Genomic DNA, 22,103 nt, shown 5'->3' with positions numbered 1-22,103 from the left:
CTGTTGAAATCATTTAAGTGTTCGGTTCCACCATTTCCTCTTTAGTTGAATTGGGAGAAATCTTGCATAGTGTTCTTCCTAACATACAAATGTGTCATCATTTCCTGTAAATGCTAAAGTAATTTAAACTCTGCAAACTTGAATGAATGGGGGAAAAATATTTTTACTGTTGCAATTAATTAGATTTGGATATATTGATATCATTTCTGTAGTAGCCAAACACCAAGATATTGTTGACTTAAATTCCAGTGATGCCATGAATCATATTCAGAGATACACCCACCTCCTGACTTCCTATTAACATAAGATAAACTCTAATGTAAAAAAAAAAAAATCATATTTGTTATCCTGAACTTGTGATCCTTATATTGCACATTTCTATATTATTTCTTAAGTAAATAATATTAGAAGAAGAAAATGGAAATATTAAGGTATTACCAGATCTTTTTACAACAAATTGTTCTAGTGCCCATTCTCAAAATGTATTCATTAGTCTGTTTCTCTACGTATTTTCCTCTTTAGTTCACTACCTGGGTGCACAGAAAACAGTTCCTTTGTTGTGAATGGACTTCACATGTACAATTTTCTAACACTGTTAGCTTTGAAAGTGCTTCGCTTTGACATAGACTCTCTGGCCAAAACAATATTGGTTTGGATTTTATAAAGATATTGTTACTATTTTATAATAGACAGACCTCTGATAGAAATGTGGGGATGACTAGAGCAGGTAGGTTAAGAGAAATGTTTTCAAGGCAGAAAAAAAAGTGTCTTTTACTTTCCTCTTGGTGAAATGAACTGAGCTCGACATAGGCAATGTATAATGGAATGGGTGCACATTAATAAAGGAATATTAAATAAAGAAAAAGTCCTGCTTATTTTTATAAGAAACTCTAAAACCCTATGTTTGACTATATATACACACACACACACACACACACACACACATATATATGTATATATATATGTATGTGTGTATATATATAAGATACTAATTTTAATGAGAAAAACAAGAATTCCATTCTCTTACTAATTATTAAAATGTCAGATATGGTTAAGGACTGCTCTGTACTTTGAGCTCTCAGAGGCTGAAAGGGTGTTGCTGAAAGGGTGCTTGGTGCTTTCCTTCCCATTTAGTGATAATGACATCTTAAAGACTGCATAGAAAACAGTATTTTAAAAGACTTCATTATATATCCACATTGTTTTGCAGCAAAACTCCGAGAGTCCTGCTTTGATCCAGGCAATATAATGAACGGCACCAGACTTGGAATGGATTATAAATTAGGGTCCACAGTCACCTATTACTGCGATGCTGGTTACGTTCTTCAAGGTTATTCAACACTCACCTGTATCATGGGAGATGATGGAAGACCTGGATGGAATAGAGCCTTACCAAGCTGTCATGGTAAGAAACAGTCCTTTTCTTGCTGAGATTTTATTATTAGAAAGAATCAATAAATGTTTAAAGTTGTTTCTGTACTTTTAAAAAATCAACCGTTTAACATACAACCTGAAAATATGGCATAGCAATGCTGAGATTTTATCCAAGGTGTTTAAATTGGATTCAATAACGACATGGCTTGGGAAAGTGTTTCTATTCCCAGATGTCTCTAAAGCAGTGTGCGTGTTGCAGTCGGTGAGGTAACAGAGCAGCAGGAGCATGTGTCCTGGGCATTTGTGTTCAGGTTAGAGGCTTGTCTGAAATCATGAGGTGCTCAGAAAACACTGGCTAAGTGAAGAACAAACACAATGAAATTGCCGTTTCCACAGAAGTAGATAAATGTGATAACTTAAATATTATCAAGAATTGGTGATAAATCTTTATAGAAATGGGGACATAGAAGAATATATATTTTTCTTAGGAATTAGTTTGTCTAAAAGCAACAACCAAATTGGAGCTGCTTAGGCCGCTCCAGTAGCATGAGGAAGACTCAGGGATGCAGAAGGATGGAGAAAGACCTGAAACTAGTTTCTGTGACATAATATCAGAGAGGAAAGTTGCCAGATCGGCCGCAGCTTGAGTTAGTGAGAGACCAGGGCGTCAGAATCAGTTTGACAAGGGATCAGCCAGTGATTATGTCTAATACTAGACAAAGACTTAGGATGATACAGTCAAGGGGAAGAGACTTCATGCTTTGGATGTTAGGGTAGTTACTGGTCAGAGAGGCACCTGAAACAGATACTACCTTCGCTTGGGGAGTTGAATTTGCTAAGCAGTTAACTGCGTTAAATGAACAGCCCTTTGGGAATGGTTTTGAAGAGACCACCCAGTGGACACAAGGGGGCAAACTGTGAAAGTCCCCAGTAAACAGTGAAGCAGGTTTTGATGACCGTGGTTCAGAATTTTATGAATATATTTCTGGATAAATTCCTAAAGGATTTTCCAAAACAAAGACCAGTTCACCACTTTATGGAACTGGTGACTTATGGCCTTCCCAAAAACCCACATCTTAGTGTTAAACAGAAAGTCAAACACAGAATATTTTAAAATTTATGAAAAAAGGACATTTTAAAGTGACAGAGGAGAGTGTTTTGCAGACCATGGGAATTTTTATTTCAAGCTGTTGGAGATGGACATTATAACTAAATAAAATAACCTTATTAGAAAAAAATAATACTGCGTGTCCAAAAATTATATATTTATCTATAACTATATTTATGAGGACAGAGATACAGTGGGGGGAAAAAACAGTCAGTAAGGAGAGAGAAAAAGTGATATCACTATGGAAAGTCACCACAGACTCTCTAGTCAGATAAATGATTCTAATGTGTTGTACAGAATTGACCATGGAGATGATCTCATCTAGGGCAAACTTTCCAAACGGTGGGTCACCACCAGTGAGTCATAAATTCAATTCACTGGGTCATGACTAGCATTTTTATAATTTATATAAAATTTAATAAAATAAAATAAGAGGAAAGAGAAATACTGTAATTTAAATAATGCAGTAGGGATAAAATATTTGCAGAACTTTTTTTTTGGTTATATACAGAAATAAATAAAATGCAATAAATACACATATACTCGTGTGTGTCTGCATGTAGGTGTTTATGTTTGCATTGATATAAAGTGTGTTTCTTCTATGAATTTCAGTGGAAAAATACCCTAACAACACTGATCTGGTGGTTAAAAGTATGGATCCTTTGTGTATAATACACATGGTAATTTTTTCTACTTGTGTAATATATTTATATATTAGAGTTATATGTGTATGATTTCTAACTTAAACACAAGTCATCTAACTTCTAGTATATTGGAAGGGAAAAAAATCCCATGTTTTAGAATTAGATATATTTAACTCTTAAAAAAATGGTTTGCAAACAAGGAAAAAAGCTTGTGTCAAGTATGTAATCTTGTTCAATTTGTTTATTTTGTATATCTAAGCATGAGACAATATTGTGTAATTTGTAAGGCTATTGGGAGGATTATGTTAAATAACTTATTTAAAGCATTTGGTCCTGTGGCTGTTGATGTCACACAGTAAGGAGAAATTAATACATTTTAGTTTTTTGTTGTTTTTTATCAGGGTAACACATATCTGTTTTCCTTCATAGTGATTGTGTAGAAATACAAAATACACAGGACTGGCTGACCTTCAGATTTATTAATTTAATACTTTAAAAGTCAAAATTAGTGTGTTAAGCATGTGCATTAGAGCAGGAAGGGTTTGATGTTTATAAGAATATATTATTTTTAATTAAGGTAAATGTATTTTTACTACAGTAAAGTATGCATGCAATACCTAAAATATAATACAGACTAGCTTATCATTTAAAGCAATTTAAAGCAATGGTCATCTTTCCTGGCCCCCTCCATTCTCTTATGCCTCAGATAAGTCTTCTAGTAATTTCTATTTCTAGTTGCTCTAATGGGCCAATCCATGACCCTGTGAAGCTCTGTTTCTTGATTCACCAACTCTAGACAATATATATTGAATATACCGATTTCCTGATATATGAGATAAAGAGTTATGTCACATCCACAGCCCTGTCTTCAGTGTTCCAGAGATATATTATTTTTGGTCATTCTGGTAATTGCCTTTGTCCTGTGTTAATTTGCTTGTGCTCCTATTTCCAATTTCATCAGTGTTTGAGTGCTCCATGGCTAATCTCTGCTGCTTTTCATGCCAAGTCTTTTGGAAATTTTGACTGATTGGTAGGCTTTGCTTTAGACACAAGTAGGGAGTTGGCTATCGGACTGTGATTACTAAGGGCCAAAAGAAGGAAATAAGGTTTTTTATTTTTTTAATGAAAATAAACACGACTGTACTCCACAAACTCTAAATGTAGCCACACATATTTTACTTTTTCATATAATATTGCCTTACTTTTACCTTAGTTTCACAACATAAAGTCATGAAGTCTTGCGATACATATTACCTTTTAGCATGAAACACATTAATTTACACAAGAAGGCTCTAAGTAAATATTTTTTAACCTAAACTGCACCCATAAGAATGTGCAAAGTTTGTCTATTTTAGAATATAGATTTTTTTATCATTGTTTAGGATTAAGTATAAATTTTACATCTTAAGAAAATGTTTTCAAGAGCTTATGTTGGGCACCGGGAGATTATATTTGTCAGAAGTAGACCCAAAATGATAGCATCCTGTGCTAAGTCCTGCTTAGAGATGAGAAACCCTGCTGATGATCTTATAAGATTGTCACATACATTAAATGATAGGAAAACAGGATATCTGTACCTGCAATTCATTTTGTGATAAAAAAATGTTTAGAATTTCTTCTCCTGTTATTTTTCATATTTTGAAAAGTATCTGCTGAAACAAAATTATCTTATATTGTTCTTATCCATAATCTGACTCAACATTAGATAAAGGTAATAAAACACAAATAGTGACTGATTCCACTTTTTCCCCTTGATGTTCTTTATTTGATTTATTTCACCTAATGGCATTGCATTTGCTTATATAAATACATCTCTACCCAGATCTAGGGCCCCAGACATATCTTGCCTCTTATCAGCCCTTCCAACTAGTTTCTTGCCTTCCCCATTTCTCCAGTCTCTTCTGAACACAGCGAAGTAGTCTTGAAAGCATATGTCAGATTATATCACATATTTACTCAAAGTCCACCGGCAGTTTCCTAAATCTGAATAAATGCCAAAGATCTTATCATATTCTGCATAATCTGCCTTTTCACACCCTGCGTCCCTACTGTTCTCGCTCTCGGGCCACACTCGTCTTATAATAATAAGACCCTGAGGTCAGATGCATCTGCCTCCATGCTGTGTGCCTCCTTCGTGTTCCTTCAAGGCACCGCTCACAGTTCTGCATCAGGGCTTTTGCACTTGCTGTCCTTTCCGCCTGAATGCTGTTTCCCCAGCTCTCTGGGTGGCTAGCTCTCTGACTTCCTTCAGCCATGTGATCGCTTTTCTTCTTAGTACAAAAACCACCCCTATTTATTTTGCCTCTGCTCCCTAACGCTCCAAGAGCAGGTTCATATGTATATATCTAAAATGGAAACGATTTTACCCTGGGTAAAGACATCTCTGATGTGTGCAAAAGTCCTAGTTATTTTAGGGCCTTAGAACTTTGAAAGGTGAAAATCATTAACCTTGAGAGTACTGGCCACAATGCTAATCAATATATTTTTTAATTGAGGTTGAATTGACGTATAACATCGTATTAGTTTCTTCAGGTGCACAGCATAATGACTTGACGTTTGTATATATTGAGAAATGATTACCACATACGTCTGGCTAACATCCATCACTACACATAGCTACAAAAAAATGTTTTACTTGTGCTGAGGACTTTTAAGATTGACTCCCTACCAGCTTTCAACTATGAATACAGTATTATTAACTATAGTCGCCATGCTCTACATTACAGCCCTGTGACTTATTTATTTTATAACTGAACCAATGCAATATACTTGATTTTTTTTGAGTGCCATAGTATCCAGTGAGCATCCAGTTGATAATTATAATAATAAGACCCTAAGAATAAGTGTATTGGGACTGTTAAATAATTACTAGCTTGCCAATTATTCTAAAGAAGAAATAGTGTCATTCATTCTTTTTTATGGGCATTCAGAAGTACCAATTATCAGCCTGGTCCTGCACTTACTATTAGGGATAAAAACATGAATTCAATATGGTCCTTTCCTGCAGAGAGTTACAATCTGATGAGATGCAGACAGATAAGGTCCATTTCTAGAATAAAAACAAAGTCCTGTGAGCACAGCATGGAGGTGCGCCTGACCTAGTTACAAAGAGAGATCAGGGAAGTCTTCCTTATAAAAGTGATACATGAAATGAATCTTAAAATTATAAGTAAGAAGGAACCAGGTGAGTTACAAGACCGGAGGGGGTGCTGTGTTTCACCCATAGGGCTCAGCATATGTGAACACGTAGGAACCCGAGTAAACAGGGAATTTTGTATGGAAATTAATGCAGCTCAGTAGGGCAACCACATAGAGAGATTTCAGTCACTTGTTCAAAGTCACACTTGCCTAACAGTCTTGCTTTGGACTCCATGCTTTTAATCACTGTCCTATAGGTGGGTTGGTTAACTCTTCAAATGACCTTGTCTTGAATTTTTTATATCTCTAGAGCCTAAGAGTACCCAGCATATTTTAGTTGACTAGATGTTTCATGAATGGATACATGACTCCAAGAATAAGTAGTGAGATTTAGCCTAAAATCTTCCTCCAGGCTTAGTGTGAGAATTTTTTAAAATGTAAATTCCTACCAATAACTGATAAAGGTATTTATCTGAAGTGCATTTTTTTATTTCATTTAAAATCAACTTGACACAGACTACAAATGCCTTAACAGATATAGTCAGTGTTAACACAGTTCTTTTGAAAATCTGCAACTTATTTTTAATACCTTTGTCTCACTCATGCTACTGTAAGTCCTGGATTCTTGGGGGAAAAAGAAAAAAATTAAGAAACTCAATCACTGGTGACCCATGAGTCTATCCAAAGTGCATAACCATGAAGATATTACTATTAGATACCCATCATTCTTCATTCAGCTGCCAGTCAGTGACAAATGGAATGATAAAAGCTTAAAAGAAGAGCCTCCTTGCCCTAGCAAATGAAGAGAAAACTTTGAAACAAAAAACTGAAACGTTCATTTTGTATTATAGCTTTACAACTAGTGAGAGTTTTCACTAGTGACCTGTGGCCTACCTTTAATTAAATATATCATTAGACTATACGAAGAAATAAATAACCAAACTTTTATTCCAGATCTTCTGCTTAAGTGGGATAATTTGCCTTGGATTAATTCCTTATTTCAAGTGTCCTTGAAGCATATACATTTTTGAGGTGTGAAACAAATCCGGAGTCCTATTCATTGTAAATGTATATAGAGATAATCTAGTCTAATATACTGAACCCTTAAAATTTTATCTCATTTAAATACATGATATAATTAAACCATGGAGATGAAAGATTCATAAAATAAAGACTTAGTGGTAAATTATTTCTGAGTATCATCAAATATCTTCCTTTCATCAGATACACATAAGAATTTTGTTCATAGACATAATGTACTGATTATGCATCAGAGCCGCGTTCTACGAAGAAGTGTCACATATTTGTACTGAAACAAATTAAGGTAGTACTGGGATAAGACCACAGCATATTTCATTTCCATATGATGGGAGGAAAGTATTATTTAAAAGGAAATGGGGAGAGAAGCAGACATTATTGAGTACCTGCTATTCTCCAGGCTCTCTTACTTACATTAACACTCCCGTTGGCCTCCTGTGCTAGTCTAGAGAATCATTAATATTGTTATAAATGAATCCCTGCTGCTGTGGATTCTGGAGCATACTATGTAGAATTGCCCATGTAAAAAGCAACTTGATTGCAAATCAATGGCTGTAATTCACAGCGTATTTTCTTGTGACCACTGACTTGGAGCTCATATTTAAACCATTTTTATTTCCCCTGCCTTTGGCATCTGTCATTACTCCATATCTCCACATGGGTAGTCTCATGGCCTCTCATTGTACTAAGATGTTCCCATTCTCTGCAACCATGTAGTCTATTTTTTAGTCAGACTTCAAACATACCTTCCTAATGTGTTGCCAGGTTTTGCAGAAAAACAGAAAATAATTTATACAGAAAGTTGAATTAATGCCCAGGCCAGGTGGCTCAGTTGGTCGGAGCATCGTCTTGTGCACCAAAAGGTTGCTGGTTGATTCCTGGTCAGGGCACATACCTACGTTGTGGGTTTGGTCCTAGTAGGGGCGAGTGTGGGGGGCAACCGATTGATGTTTTTCTCTCACATAAAAGTTTCTCTTCTTCTCTCTCCGCCCCCCCCCCACTCTCTCTCTCTCTTTCTCTCTCTCTCAAATCAGTTTTTTAAAAAGCATGTCCTCAGGTGAGGATTGAAGAAGAAAAAAAGTAAAAAAAACCCCAAAAAACAGAAAGTTGAATCAGCCCAGTGATTCTTTCTTCATAGATAAAGAAAATAATGTATATAACAATAACTGTTAGAAGTCATAGTGTGATTCAAATTGTATTATGGAATGGTATTAAGGTAATAAGACAAGAAATCTATGGATAGCCAACTCTTTACTTTCATTAGGGAAACAAAAACCCTACTAACAAAGATCATTCCACAAAACCTTGAAGAGAAAGAAAGCAGTTTTTTTATTGAATAAGCACATCTGGAATACAATGCACATAGTAGGCAGTTTGTAAAACACACTACAAAGACCAGACAGAGTCTCACGCAAATTTATACAGTAAAAAAAGAACAAATAACACTATCTCCCTGAAAGACCATTTGATGTGCTTTGTTTCTTGTATACCTTGTTAAGAACCTTGAGTTTATTTCAGGAGTATATGTTCATATTTCCAAAGGTCAGAAGGCCAGCAACCTTGTGCTGTAAAGTGAAAAGGTTGGTCCATCATGTTTTTGAGGAGACACCCTAAAGGAGAAGAGAGGGAAGTTGCTGCTTTCCTCCCCTTTATTAAATACAGAAAAAAAATCCTTTTACACTTACATACATTTCAACCAGTGAGCCATTACTCCAAGGTTCCAATGAATATATATATGCCTAAAAGAAGACAGTATAGAACTGTCCAGGTGCAACCTGGAATTTGGTTCCAAGTCCCAAAACGGAAATCTAGTTAGTTATATTGAAACACAATGAGAGTTAGGGAGTAAATATGAACCATATTTAGGCTATGGTTCTAAATAGCCTTAAGCTTTAGCCAATCCTATCACTGGGTATTTCTCCCCAAGTTCCAAATCTGAGGTTTAGAAAGTCAGGGGAGAACTGATCTGTCCTGTTAAGAAAAGAGACAAAAGGGCAGGGGGGAAAAATCCTCCAATAAAACTAATATTTTTCAGATCTCCTTAGGCCAAAGCAACAAACTCTGAGGTAAACTCCCATAAGGAAAAGAATAGATGAATCTAGTTAGCACATGGTTTCCTTTTGTGTGTAGGAGGGAAGTCTCATGAACCCAGTGGACCTTAGAACCATTTTTTAAGTGTATAAAATAAAATAAAGCACATAAGCTTGAAAGATAAACTAATTACCAAGTACTTAAAATCTATAATAAAAACACACCACATTTGGTGTAATAATGTGTTGCTTCTTAATTAATGCCTTAATTAAAAGTTATAGCAGCAGGTCTAATAACTACTGCAAATTTTAGTGGTGATGAGCATAAATATTTTGAGGTATCTGCATCAATTATAATATAATAGAAAAATATATGTGATTTCTCTTGGCGACAAAGTCCCAGTTACTTTTAATGCTACTATGTTGCCTACATTTCAAATGAAAGGAAATGCTAAAATCCAGTTAGAAAAATTCAGTTAGGGTCTAGTATAAATAGAGACATTCCCCCCGGCCCATCTAAAATTCATGGGACCGTGACACGCAGCCCTGAAGCAGACAGACAAGAAGCAGATGGGCCAGGTCCTCCTTTTCACTGCTTCCGTTGCTCTGATTTCCCCGGATTTGTAAAGAACAGAGGCCACAAGGGTAGAGGGCTGGCCGTTGACAGTGGGCACAGGGAAATAGCTGGACTGAAGCTTTGGCTCCTCCAGCTTTGGAGGGGCATGCTCAGCTTTTCATCTTCAGGAAAAATCAGAGGAAAGGAAAGGAGGAGCCACGAGCTCCTGCTCGGGGACAGTGTCCTGGGCAGGGGCCTGAGAGGCGCCTCTAGCTCACCCAAGAGAGGGATTTGGCAGAAACACGGGGGAAGGTCCTCCTGCCCCTTCGCTGCCCTGTGAGCACCTTCTGGATTCGTAAGAGGTTAGTGCACCCTCCTAAGACCCTTGTGAAAGCCTCGTTATCTCGCCTCCAAACGATTCGGGGAGGTCAGGAGAGTTTCTGAGTTCATTTGACTTAAGCCCACCTCGTACATCAGACCGAGCAGACACCTCCTGCGCCAGATTTTCCTCTCTTCCCAGGCCACTCGGCCCATAGAGAGTGAAGCTGTCTCCAAATCTCTGGGTTTTATGTGGCATTCTGCTGTTACCCTGAACAAAGCGTTTGGGAGATCCATGAGTTTTACATTCTGTGCATTTAGTCAAAGGCAAGATATCAATATAATTTGTATTCCATTTTTTCTTATATTCATTATTACATATTTATTAGAAGCTTCTTGCATAAACAGACATTATACTAGGCTCCAGAGCTATAAATTGTATGGGGAGGAAAAAAAGACATGGAAACTTTAATTTAGTAGATCTTGGAATCTAGAGATAGAGACAGGCGTTAATCAGAGAGCCATACAAATAAATATATAATTACAAGTTGTAATCAGTGTCCTAAAATAATGGCTGAAGTGTTGTATTATGAGGGCTTCTGAAGCAGTCTGGAAGGCAGGAAGCCTTTCCTGAGAAATCGACATTTGTAGGGAGATTAAGTAGGAGGAGCAGTTAATAAATTGTTACAGCAGGCTTTTCCCCTCTGAACTTATTTTCTAATATAGCAACTGTTTTAAGTATTTTTTCAATAATAAAAGATTTCAAAACTAAAAATCTATGACTTAGAGAAAACAAAGAATAAACTGATGAAAAAGGATTTGAGTTTTTACAATAATTCAATCAAAATCATTTTAAAAATTTGTCTTCACATACACGGTTTCCATAAAATCATAGACTAGAGATCGCTAGGGACTTGGGAGTGAAGTGAATGAGGTGTGATTGCTAATGAGTACAGGAATTCCTTTTTGGGTGACAAATTCTTAGATGGGTAGTGGGGTTGGTTACACAACCTTGTGAATCTGCTTTTTAAAAAACATTCACTTGTATACTTCAAAAGGGTGAATTTTATGATATATGAATTATATCCTAATCTTGAAAATGATGTAAAAAATGAGTGATATACATATTAGACGTGCTCACTACTGCTAGTAGAATTTGTTTATGGTAACATGGAAGACCTATTCAAGGAATACAGCTATTCCTAAGGCTTTGTCATAGAATGACTTTTTTCCTAAGAACATGCCTCTGGTGGAGCACACAGCTCATGGACAGCAAAATCAAATGAATGCATCCAGGCAATCAGTGAGGTGACAGATGTAGAAGCTCATATCCTACTAAGTTGACTTAGTGGGTCATTAAAATGGTTTACAAGCCACTGATTACAACATTGAGATGGATTTTTTTTTTCCAGTGTGAAACAAGAGTGTGGAATTATAACACAAAATTAATTCACAAGTAATAAAGACTGATTTTTGCTATTTTTATTTAGGTGAACAGATGAAGCAATAGAAAACTCATAGCACATAAATGTACATGTATCAAAATAATACAGAGGAAAATGAAGAGAAAAATAAGTTACTTAGAGGAATGGCTTAGAATTAAACTAGTATTTATCCTTATGATAATATGGAGGCTTCTGTTTGAAGGCAGATAAATAAAATGAAGTACAATATGCTTACATGGGGGACGTGAAGAAGAGAATGAAATGAATAGATGAATAATTAGGTATTTTTACTAAGATCAAGGTTTTGAACAAAGGGGGAAAAAGAAGCAATAATAATTTTAATCTCAAAGTCGATGCCGAGAGTAATGGCTGTCTAGCTGTCTGCATTACAAATTCACATCACAGAGTTTAAGGTTATGAAAGTCCTGCTTTAGAAAAAAAGGAAGGACCCCAGGGGAGATCTAGCTTTCAGACACATTCTATACCAGGATTTATGATTTGTGACGTTCCACCAGGCCGTGTCCGGGCATAAGCATTGTGCTAGACCTGCACCGGCGCTTTTGTAAGGTACAGCAGTTCTTTCAAGCTGCAGGAGTCACAGGCCACATCTGGTAAATTATTGATTTAATATATCATATTGCTCTTTTGTGACCTGTAAGAATTCATCACTTTTAAAAGTACTGAACTTGCTTTCTGAGAAAAAACAGATTTATACATTATAGAATAATTTTTATTATACAGCATGCTCAGTAATAAATTATCCATTACACAAGTGAGAAGACAGATCTGAACCTGCAAGTAGCTTAAGGCTCTGTTGCAGGTATTATGGCATCTCTGAGATCCGCGGGCATTCAAATAGCGCCTCTTCCCTGTAGGTGGTTTGGGATTCTTCTGTGTCACTCAGAGGGAAGGCTCCTCCCCTCCCCCTCCAGTCTCTCCTCTCCCCCCCCCCCCCAGGACCAGCCACAGGCCGAGTCTTTTCATTGGATGAGTAGATGCCTAAAAGCCCGGTGCAGTCCCATCCTCGATTGCTCTGGAAGCGCCACACCTGTCTATTCCCTCGCGGCCTCACGGTGCAGCGGGGGAACCAGCATGTAGACTACAGTTAGAGCATGGGCACATTTTACTAATGCAATCGAACCATGCATTTCAGCCAGAAGACTTAAAAAAGCAAACAGAAAAAAGGAGAAGGGAAAGAACGACACATGGTTAAACTGCATGGTTGGTTTCTCTTAGTCCATGAGGGGCTACTCCAGAGTGAGTAAATGTTGGCCTGGATTTGCTGCTGTGAAGTGGTAGACATGAGTTTGCAGTTTCCTAGTGGAACTCAGCATCCATGTGGCTCTCATATTGTAAAAACCTTACCTTTGGATATATTTGGCATCTTTAAAGGTGCATCATCTTTCACATAATATTGCCTCTCCATATAAAGCAGCAGTGCTTCCTGGTGATTAAAGGAATAGTGGTGCGCAGCCGGGCATGGCTCAGTGGTTGAGCGTAGGCCTAGGGTCCTGGAGATCGCGGTTTGATTCCCGGTCAGGGCACATGCCCAGGTTGCGGGCTCGATCCCCAGTCAGGGACGTGCAGGAGGCAGCCGATCAGTGACTACTCTCATAACAGGCTCATTTTGGCGTTTTAAATCTTTAAAATACTTTGGCTCTAAAAAAATTACTTTGGCTCTGTATGTATACATGACACACAGTTCTATAGTGCTGCAAAATCATAATTAATTACAGTCAATAATATAAACGTTAGAATTATTGCCAAAGTGATAGCACATTTTAGAATCATCAATCTGGCATTTTGCAAAGTGTGCCCTGGAAAACATTGGTCCTGGGAGATGTTATACTGGAACAGTCTCCATGATCAAATAATTTGTAAGGAAAAGCATGATATTCCCCAAACTTTACTAAAGTCTCAGTGCAGTCCTATAGTAAAGAACCGTATTTCTTTTATCCATGTATTTACTAAACTTAGTTAACCATAGAACTATTTCTTCCCATAATTCATGTATTCTACAAATATGCTATTAAAATGCAGATTTAAGGTAGTCATAGCACCGCAGGTGAGTTCTTACATTTAATGCATTCCAATAATAAAGGCTGTTCAGAGAAACAAAAGGCCCACATGTATAATAAGTCAGATTGCAAAAATAAGCATAGAATTAAAAGCCCTGGCTTCCTTTTATCTTCTACTGATTGTTAACAGAGCCAGAAAGATACAGGCTGCCCTTTTTTCTACTAGCAAATAACATGAAATTAAAACAGGGAGAGAGAATATGAGAAGCTTTTAGAAACCAATATTAGAAGAATTAGTAAAGTTAGCTTGGCTTAGTCATTATTTCATTTAGATTTTAATAAATATAAAACAGATTACAATAAAACTGCATCTCTCAGCTTTGTTAATTTTCCCTTTTTTATGATATTTACATAGTGCATAAAATATTTTCAGTCACTACAGTATGCAACATAATTGAATATAAATTAGGCTATGCTGTAATCATTGACCAGATGAAACATAAAGTTATTGCTACCAGCACAAATAACAGAATCTAACATAATAGTAGTCACCATAAGGACAAGTGACTATATGCAGCCTCATATATATCCATCAGTGGTTTAAAATGAAAGCCTTTATTTTTTATATTTATAAATTACATTTTCAACAAAAGCTAAATGTCCCAATTATGCAAAATAAAATATACAAAACAAATTGAGCCATCAGCTGCACATTAACGTGGAATGACAGAATATTCATGATTAACTCACAAAGCTAAACTTCAGGTAGGAGCTCTTCTTGCTAGTCATACTTTCAAACTTTAAAAATAAGAGTTTTGTCACATACATTCAAAGTATTGTAATTTTGGAGCACCTTAAAATTAGAAAGGAAGTTACCATGAAGCATGCTACTTACCCTTGAATGGTGCTCCCATGAATAATATTACCCACTGAATAAAGTTATCTGTGCTGAAATAAGAAGACACCTGACTAATTTCAAACAATAATGAGTGATGAGAGCGCTGCGTCTTTGCTTATTAGCATCACTGTCAATTTGCTGTTATTCTGGGGAGTTCTAATTTCGGTATCTTTAAGTCTAACTAGTTGTTACCATTTTATAGAACAGTAAAAGAAAAAAAGCAGAGCATGTATTAACCACCCATCTCAATACAACATGCTGTTTATGTTTTATGTTGTGTGTGTGTTTAAATATCTTGCTTTCTTTTAAACTCTGATCAGGAATCGATCATAAGTTTTCGCTATTTCAAACATTCATGAGTCTTCTCAAGTCACAGAGTGCACCCCATCCAGTTCTCCTTAAAAGGAAAACCAGGCACTAACTCCAATAAATTGCCAACATAAACCCAAACCTATCTCTCCTTTAGTCCTTTTCTCAGGGACAGAGGAATGTCACTAATGCTTCCTTAACTAGTCACTCCACTTGTGTTAATCTCATCTTTTCCAAGCCTCCAGGTCAGTGCTCCTGATTTTCCCCTTGTAAAGACTCCTTCCTCACAACTAAACAAAACAGCAAAACAAAAACTCATTGAGCTTTGCATTTCCCCCCAACATTCTCCTTCTGTTCATGGTTAAGATTCTGATGACTTTTCAATTTCTTTATACACCACTCACTCACCATCCAAGTACAGTCCAGCTCCCACCTCTCTACTCTATTTCAAGGGTTAGCAAACATTTTCTGTAAAGGGCCAAATGGCATTTTGGGCTTTGCTGGCCATATGTCTGTCACACAGTCTTAGTTTCTGTTTTGGTTATAACTCTTTAAAAATGTAAAAACTTCTCTTGGCTTGGGTTGGATTTGGCTTGCTGGCTATAATTTATAGAAAGCTGCTCTGGTTGAAACTACTGTATTAATAATACGAAAAACTTCCTATGTGGTGTTTGAGAAGAATCCTGCACAAGTTCAAAGCCAATTAAGAGATGGGCTAAAAGAAATCAAACCATCAGTTTCAATATTGATAAAAGCTGAGGAGCAGTAACATTGGGCTTCCTATGCACTTACAGGTGCCACAACCGTGGCCACCCCCTTACTTACACTGTAGAGACCCCCTTAGCTGCCCTAGAGGAGGAATCCAGCCGCTGTGCCCTGCAGGCAGGTGGCTCCCAGCTGGCAGTACCCATCCTGTGCTGAGCTCACCCATCAGGAAGCTCGTCCCACCTCCGCAGGGTGCGGGGCAGGCCCAGCGGGCAGCAAAGCCTGCAGGCAAAGCCCCTCAAGGAAACCGTGGGCATAAAGAAGCGCCTTGCTCCTTGCTCCTTGATAGTCCAGCTGGACAAATCCACGCAGACTCCTTTTTCATTTATTACCATTCTGCAAATCTTAACCTTTTTGAATACTTTCTTTTAATTGAAACTCTCTTTGCCCTTGGCTCCCAAGAACTAATTTCTCTGTAGTACCTCCTATCTGATCCTACCTGGGCATCCCCAGACCTCCTCTTTGGCCATCTTTTCTCATTCTACAGACTTTCTGGGTGATGTCACTTAAAGAATACCAACTGTCTTCTTTATGCTTTGGATTCCTAAATCTCTACTAGTAGCTCAAGTCTCTCTCTGAGTTCCGAAATTACAAATCCTAATGCATTCACATTTCTTGTAAACAACAAAACCATCTTCTACAAATTTGCCAGAAACATTGGCTTCATCCTCAACTTTTTCAGGAACATAGTACACTGGGGGCTGAGGTAGCAAAAAGTCTGCCTCTGTCACCATCAGCACCTCCTCTGATTTAAATGTAAGTTATATAAACAGGTAACGGTTGGTGAGAGAATATTTTATTTAGATGTGTGAATGAATGTATTTGTACAGCCATCCTTGTACCATGTATAGAAATACTTAATTTGGTGACAGCATAATCAGGGTTGATTTTCAGTAGATTGTCAAAGCCTGGCAGGGAAACAATTTCTCACTTGCATATGTAAGTTCTCGTCATTAGAAAAGACATGATTATCATTACACTTATCGTAAATGAAAGCAGGCCCACTGTTTCTACCTCTAGAGATAGCACCATTACAACTTGATTATATTACTTTATTTCTAAAAAAAGTAAACCTTGATGTTTAAAATCTTGTTTGTGCACAATTTTTTATTTTTAAAATACTTGACAGTGGGGGGAACTTGTTAAAATATGGAGATACATGATACACCTTAAAATCAACGAGCCATATTTTTATGTTAGTCAAGTACCCGTAATATTGTTCCCGGACAGGGGACCTGGCCCTAAGCAGGTGTGCGCAGGGCCTGCGGTAGTGTGGGTCCTTGGCTTTGTGCAGGAAAGGTTTCACAACAGGAGTCTAGGTGCCTATGAGGGAACGTTTATTAAAGCTGGGGATAGTGGAACAAGGAAGGGCTTAGACAAAAAGCAACAGGAGGGCCGAGGCTGGGCTGCCCTGACTCTCTGGGAAGTCAGAGAAAAGGGGGCTTGGAGACAGGTTCAGGGGGTTAGCCCAGGATGTGCCGCCACCACCCATTGCTCCCCTCATTGTGAGTCTCATAGGGTCCCTATGAGTTTAGGAGATGCTTGCCTGTGGGGGAAGAAACGGGGAAAGGAAATGGTGCAGGCTGCTCCCCAGAGGGAGAGAACACACTGGGCCCTTTGTCTTGGGGGCTTTCTCTTTCTCTTTCAGGCTGGAATCTTAGGGGAGGTCTCAGGGGAGGGTTTCAGCAGAATATTCATCAGTTTTCCAGGTGTGCTCTTTGAGGGTCGTGGTCTCTACTGATTCGTCAGTGCCAGGGCAGGAGGTCATTAGTCATTGCAGTTGGTCCTGGTGTCGCTCACCTGGGTTTGCTGCTTTTCCAGACCTAAAGCTGAAATACTACTAAGGCCTAAATGTTATCACTAGGGAGGTGACCTTCTGTATGTGGCTGTAAATCGCTCCACCAGTTTGTTCAATTCTCTGTCTCAGTTTCCCTGTTTCACTTGTCCTGGCTTACTGGCCTGTTTCAGTATGATTTTTAATTGTTTTACCTACAATTAATGTTTTATCATTTTTATTTTCTAGCACCATGCGGAAGTCGTTCAACAGGTTCAGAAGGCACTGTTCTATCACCAAACTATCCAAAAAATTACAGTGTGGGACATAATTGTGTTTATTCTATAGCGGTTCCCAAGGAATTTGGTAAGTAAGATTCATCTCACCACGCATTTCATTACAGACGTCTTTATCTTTCACTACGTGCTGTTCACAGATGTTAGTTGTTGTTTATGAAAGTATTCACTATTCATGAAGCACTTTGCTCTGCAGTCCTTTTAGATAGCTTTGTAACATTAACATTTTGAGGTCATTTTATTTCATCTAAGTTTACAGTCAAACACACAGGTGAACAACAACATAAAAATGAAAACAGGATTGTTTTTAATTTTTAAAAATAAGTACATCCAGCAACCTTGCAAGTGCCTTCATATGTGAATGATATAAAATGGGAAATTACCAGAGCATAAAGCAGTCTGCTCTGCAAAATATGCAGAAAGTCAAATATAGAAGCATTATAATAATGACAAAAGTATGTAAATAAACTATCATATAAATTTTATACTTTGCTAATTTCTGGAAAGAAGTAATTTTGTTTTTAAGCAGCTAGTTCCTGGGACAGCAGTGGATATAAAAAGGCAGCAAAGGACATTTCAGCTTGTCTTGTCAACCTGACAATCTGCTCTGCGTTGGCTGAGAAGACAGCGCGTCCTTTGCAGCCTTTACATCTCCCTGATCGCAAGCCGTAGACACCCCTTACCTGGCTTCTAAAGGTCTTGGGTCTGAGATCCAGCTGGAGCCCACCCAGGTTAAGCTCTGTGTATGGATGGACAGGCAAAGCAAATTTAGTGAGCAGTCAAGTGTGGGGGAGAGGCTGAAAGTTCAGACTCCTAGAATTTAGATTTCCAGCATTGTGCTGTATGGTAAAGGGTTTGCTATAGCTTTAATGGATGTGTGGGTCTGGGTGACCGGTACTTTAGCAGAAGGACATGGATTTTGATCATATCAAGGTTTCTGGATCACATCTTGACTTAACGTTCCTAATACATAAAATAAGCTGATGCTTCCAGTCCAATTTCTTATAACCAGATACTATCTATATATTCTCCTTTTCTCTCTTCTGTAACAAGCCCAAGATTTGTAACCTACTGTGAGAGAACATTTCATGAGAAAGGAAGCACTGAGCCTTTTATTTTAACCTTGAATGAGCGGCGGTGCCAGCATTAGCAAGGCGTCTGTTTCCATACTCCGCAAAACAGTTCTCCTTCCTCGCATTTTGTTTGGTTGAATCAGAGTTGCTCTCTTTGTACAGAGGACAGTAGTTTAGAAAGAAAACATCATCTATTTAATTCTGTTTGTTTTTTGCCTTTCATGCCCAAGATAGTTCCTTCTTTGCTAGAAGGGTTAGAGTCCCCAGCTACCAAAAATATTGAATGGTTGCTGACAGAATCCCAGCAGTGATGGTCCAGAAGACTGCGTGGCTCTCTGAGTCCTCTTGAGAAGCCCTTGGTTTGTTTTATTACACTCTGTTCTTGGGGTGCCATGTGGCCACAAGAATGAGAAACAGGAAAAATCGTTATTTTCTTCCCTCACAGGTAGATATGCCGATCACCTGGTGATATTTTACAGTAGCCTACATATGTTGGATTTCATTTGAATTTCAGATATTAGGTTCACTTGGGGAATATTCATTCTGCAGGATTCCAGTTGTTTTTTATGTATTTAGAAAAATAATAATTCTAGGTCAGTTGGATAGCATTTATTGATATTTCACGTTCTTCCATACAATTAAACTATTTCAACTGGATTTGTAGATTAAAAATACTCTACTTTATTAATAAAATATGTTTTAATTTTTCTTCATCTTTCAATTTTTAATAACAGTTTTTTCCTGTTTACACTTTGGTTGTATAAGTCTTCGTGCATTATTTTAAGTGCCAAAAACATGGAGGACAGATTTTATTTTATTTTTAGTTTGGTTTAGATGGGGTGCTTTAGAATATAAGAGAATTGTTGACATTTTTAGAGTTGAAATATTTTTGTTAATAGGTACTTACACCTAGCGTGTAGCAGCCAAAATCAAGTGGCAGGGAGGGAAGAATTAGTAGAATTGGGCAATAAATACTGTTAACTTCTATTTCAACAAGCCTGGCTGGAAAAATAAAAAAGAAAAGAATAGACTAGGATGACAGCCAAAGTAGGGTATAAATCAGAGGCTAATGTTTGTTTTTGTCTGTTTTCTCCTGGAACAGAAGATAATGGAGCTTTTATTTTAGAGAAAGACACAGGGCAGAGGGCAAAATTGAATGGACCAATGGTAAAGCATGATGCTTGAAGCAATTGAAAGAGAAGGGATTTAAAAAATAGAAAGCCTTTTTAAACTAAAATTCAGAAGAAATTATTCATATTTAGTAACATAACACCTGAATTAGTTTCACATGAAATGTTACCTTTTAAAATTATCATCTCTTCCCATTCTTGCAGCCCTGTCTCCCTTTATCGCCCTCTTCTTACATTCTTGGGATTATCTGTAAAAGCATATGCAGTCGTGTTCTAGGGCTGTCATAACAAAATACCATAAACTTGGTGGCTTAAAACAACAGAAATGTATTTTCTCAGTTCTGGAGCCTAGACCTCTTAATCAGGGTATCAGTAAGTTCATAGGCCCTCGGGAAGGATCTTTCCTTGCCTTTTTCTAGCTTCTAGTGGCCTCCTGTAATCCTTGACATCCGGTGGTTTATAGCTGCATCACTCTTATCTCTGCCTCTGTCTTCCCAAGACTTTTTTCCCTGTTTCTATGTCCCCTCTGTTCCTGTCTGTATCTCTGCCCCTCTCTTCCAGTAACACCAGTTGTGTTTTTTTTTAATTCAGGACCCACCCTTACCCAGTATCATCTCATCTTAATGTTTAATTACATCTGCAGAGACCCTGTTTCCAAATACAAAGACATTCTGAGCTTTTGGGTGGAAGTGAATTGGGGGGGGGACACTATTCAACCTACTACAGAGAATAAACTGCATTACTAGTTTTATGTAGAAAATCTTAACATAAATTACTCTGTGTAAAGCATGTATCAAACATTAGTTGTGTAGAATGCAAACTGACATTCAGATTTCTTAGAGAATTCCAACATATAAATCAGCTTGAGGAGGTCTGGGATAATCTGTGGTGACTTAATTTTGTGTTTAACCTCTCAGGTAATTTTACCTACTAAAAGACATATTTGTTGAAACCACAAAGCTTGCTCTTTCCCAAGATTAGCTTTCACCGGTAGAATTTTGGAAGTGTGCATGAAAACCTTTTCAAGTTTTCCTTCTTTTTTTAAAAAATCGAATTTATTGGGGTGATGTTGGTTAATAAAATTATATAGGTTTCAAGTATACAATTCTATAATACATCATCTGTATATTGTATATTGCACTGTTTGTTCACCACCCCAAGTCAATGTGCTCTTTTTCATATTTTGTTATTAGTGTGGGGTCTTGGTTGCATAGGTTTCAAATTTAGGAATATCTCAGTAATGCAAAGTTATTGTCACTCTAGTCTACTCTGTACAATGAGTTACTCTATACAGTGGCACATAGAGTTACTAAAACCTTTCGTGTGTTGCTGTGGGATAGGCTTTTTTTAATAGGTGTCATCATCTTGAACTTCTTCCACATATTTTATATTTGTTTCTGAGTCACAGCCATTATCTTCCTTACCTCCCATTACAGTATTTTTGTTTTCTCCAGACAGTCCAGAAACACTTTTCTCTATGACATTGACTATATTATAGGGTTATAATTTGTTTGTTTTTTATTTCAAACATTGCCGTTATATTACATTAAAACACTGATAATGATTAGATAACTATTATATTTATTACATTGAATATTTCCTTCATAGCTTATAAGCTTAAATAATTACATAATGGTTGTTAAATGCAATTTATTTTTGCAATATCATATCTTTCACATTTCTGCATAAACTGTTCTTTGTGAAAAGTAGTCTTTAAAAATTTAGATCTCCTTACTTAGAACATACAATGGGCAAAGGAATGTCTCTTCAACAAATGATGCTGGGAAAACTGGACAGTCACATGCAAAAGAACTAAATTAGACCACCGTCTACACGATACACAAAAATTAATTCAAAATGGATTAAAGGCTTGAATGTAACATCTCAAGTCATAAAATACATAGAAGAAAACATAGGTGCTATGCCTTTGGATATCAGTTTTAGGGGTGTTTTTGTGGATTTGACTCCAACAGCAAAGGTAGCAAAAACAAAAATAACAAATGGAACTATTTCAAACTAAAAAGCTTCTTTACAACAAAGAAAACCATCAATAAAATTCAAGAGTCATAGAATTACATGGATTTGTGTAATTTCAGTTAATTGTAAAGGTGACTATAAATTTATACAAACTCTGAATCTTTTATGTTCCTTCAAAAATAAGATAGCAATGATGCGCTACTTTGTTTTTA

At 37.1% G+C, this 22,103-nt stretch overlaps 1 protein-coding gene and 1 pseudogene across 1 annotated transcript in view; both read left to right on the top strand.

Moving 5' to 3' along the window:
* CSMD3 (CUB and Sushi multiple domains 3) overlaps positions 1–22,103 on the top strand; it is a 551,595-nt gene that overhangs the window by 404,476 nt on the left and 125,016 nt on the right. The window contains exons 31-32 of the mRNA XM_016224286.2: positions 1,211–1,405; positions 17,665–17,781. Of these exons, the coding sequence (XP_016079772.2) occupies positions 1,211–1,405; positions 17,665–17,781 (312 nt within the window). The remainder of the gene's footprint in view (positions 1–1,210; positions 1,406–17,664; positions 17,782–22,103) is intronic.
* Positions 1,576–2,488, top strand: LOC148091337 (small ribosomal subunit protein mS31 pseudogene; annotated as a pseudogene).

This window comes from Miniopterus natalensis, chromosome 16, assembly GCF_054644295.1.
Source record: "Miniopterus natalensis isolate mMinNat1 chromosome 16, mMinNat1.hap1, whole genome shotgun sequence".
In the NCBI taxonomy this organism is placed as follows: Eukaryota; Metazoa; Chordata; class Mammalia; order Chiroptera; family Miniopteridae; genus Miniopterus; species Miniopterus natalensis.
The sequence above is the reverse complement of the archived record's forward strand: the minus strand, read 5'-3'. Positions and strand labels throughout refer to the sequence as shown.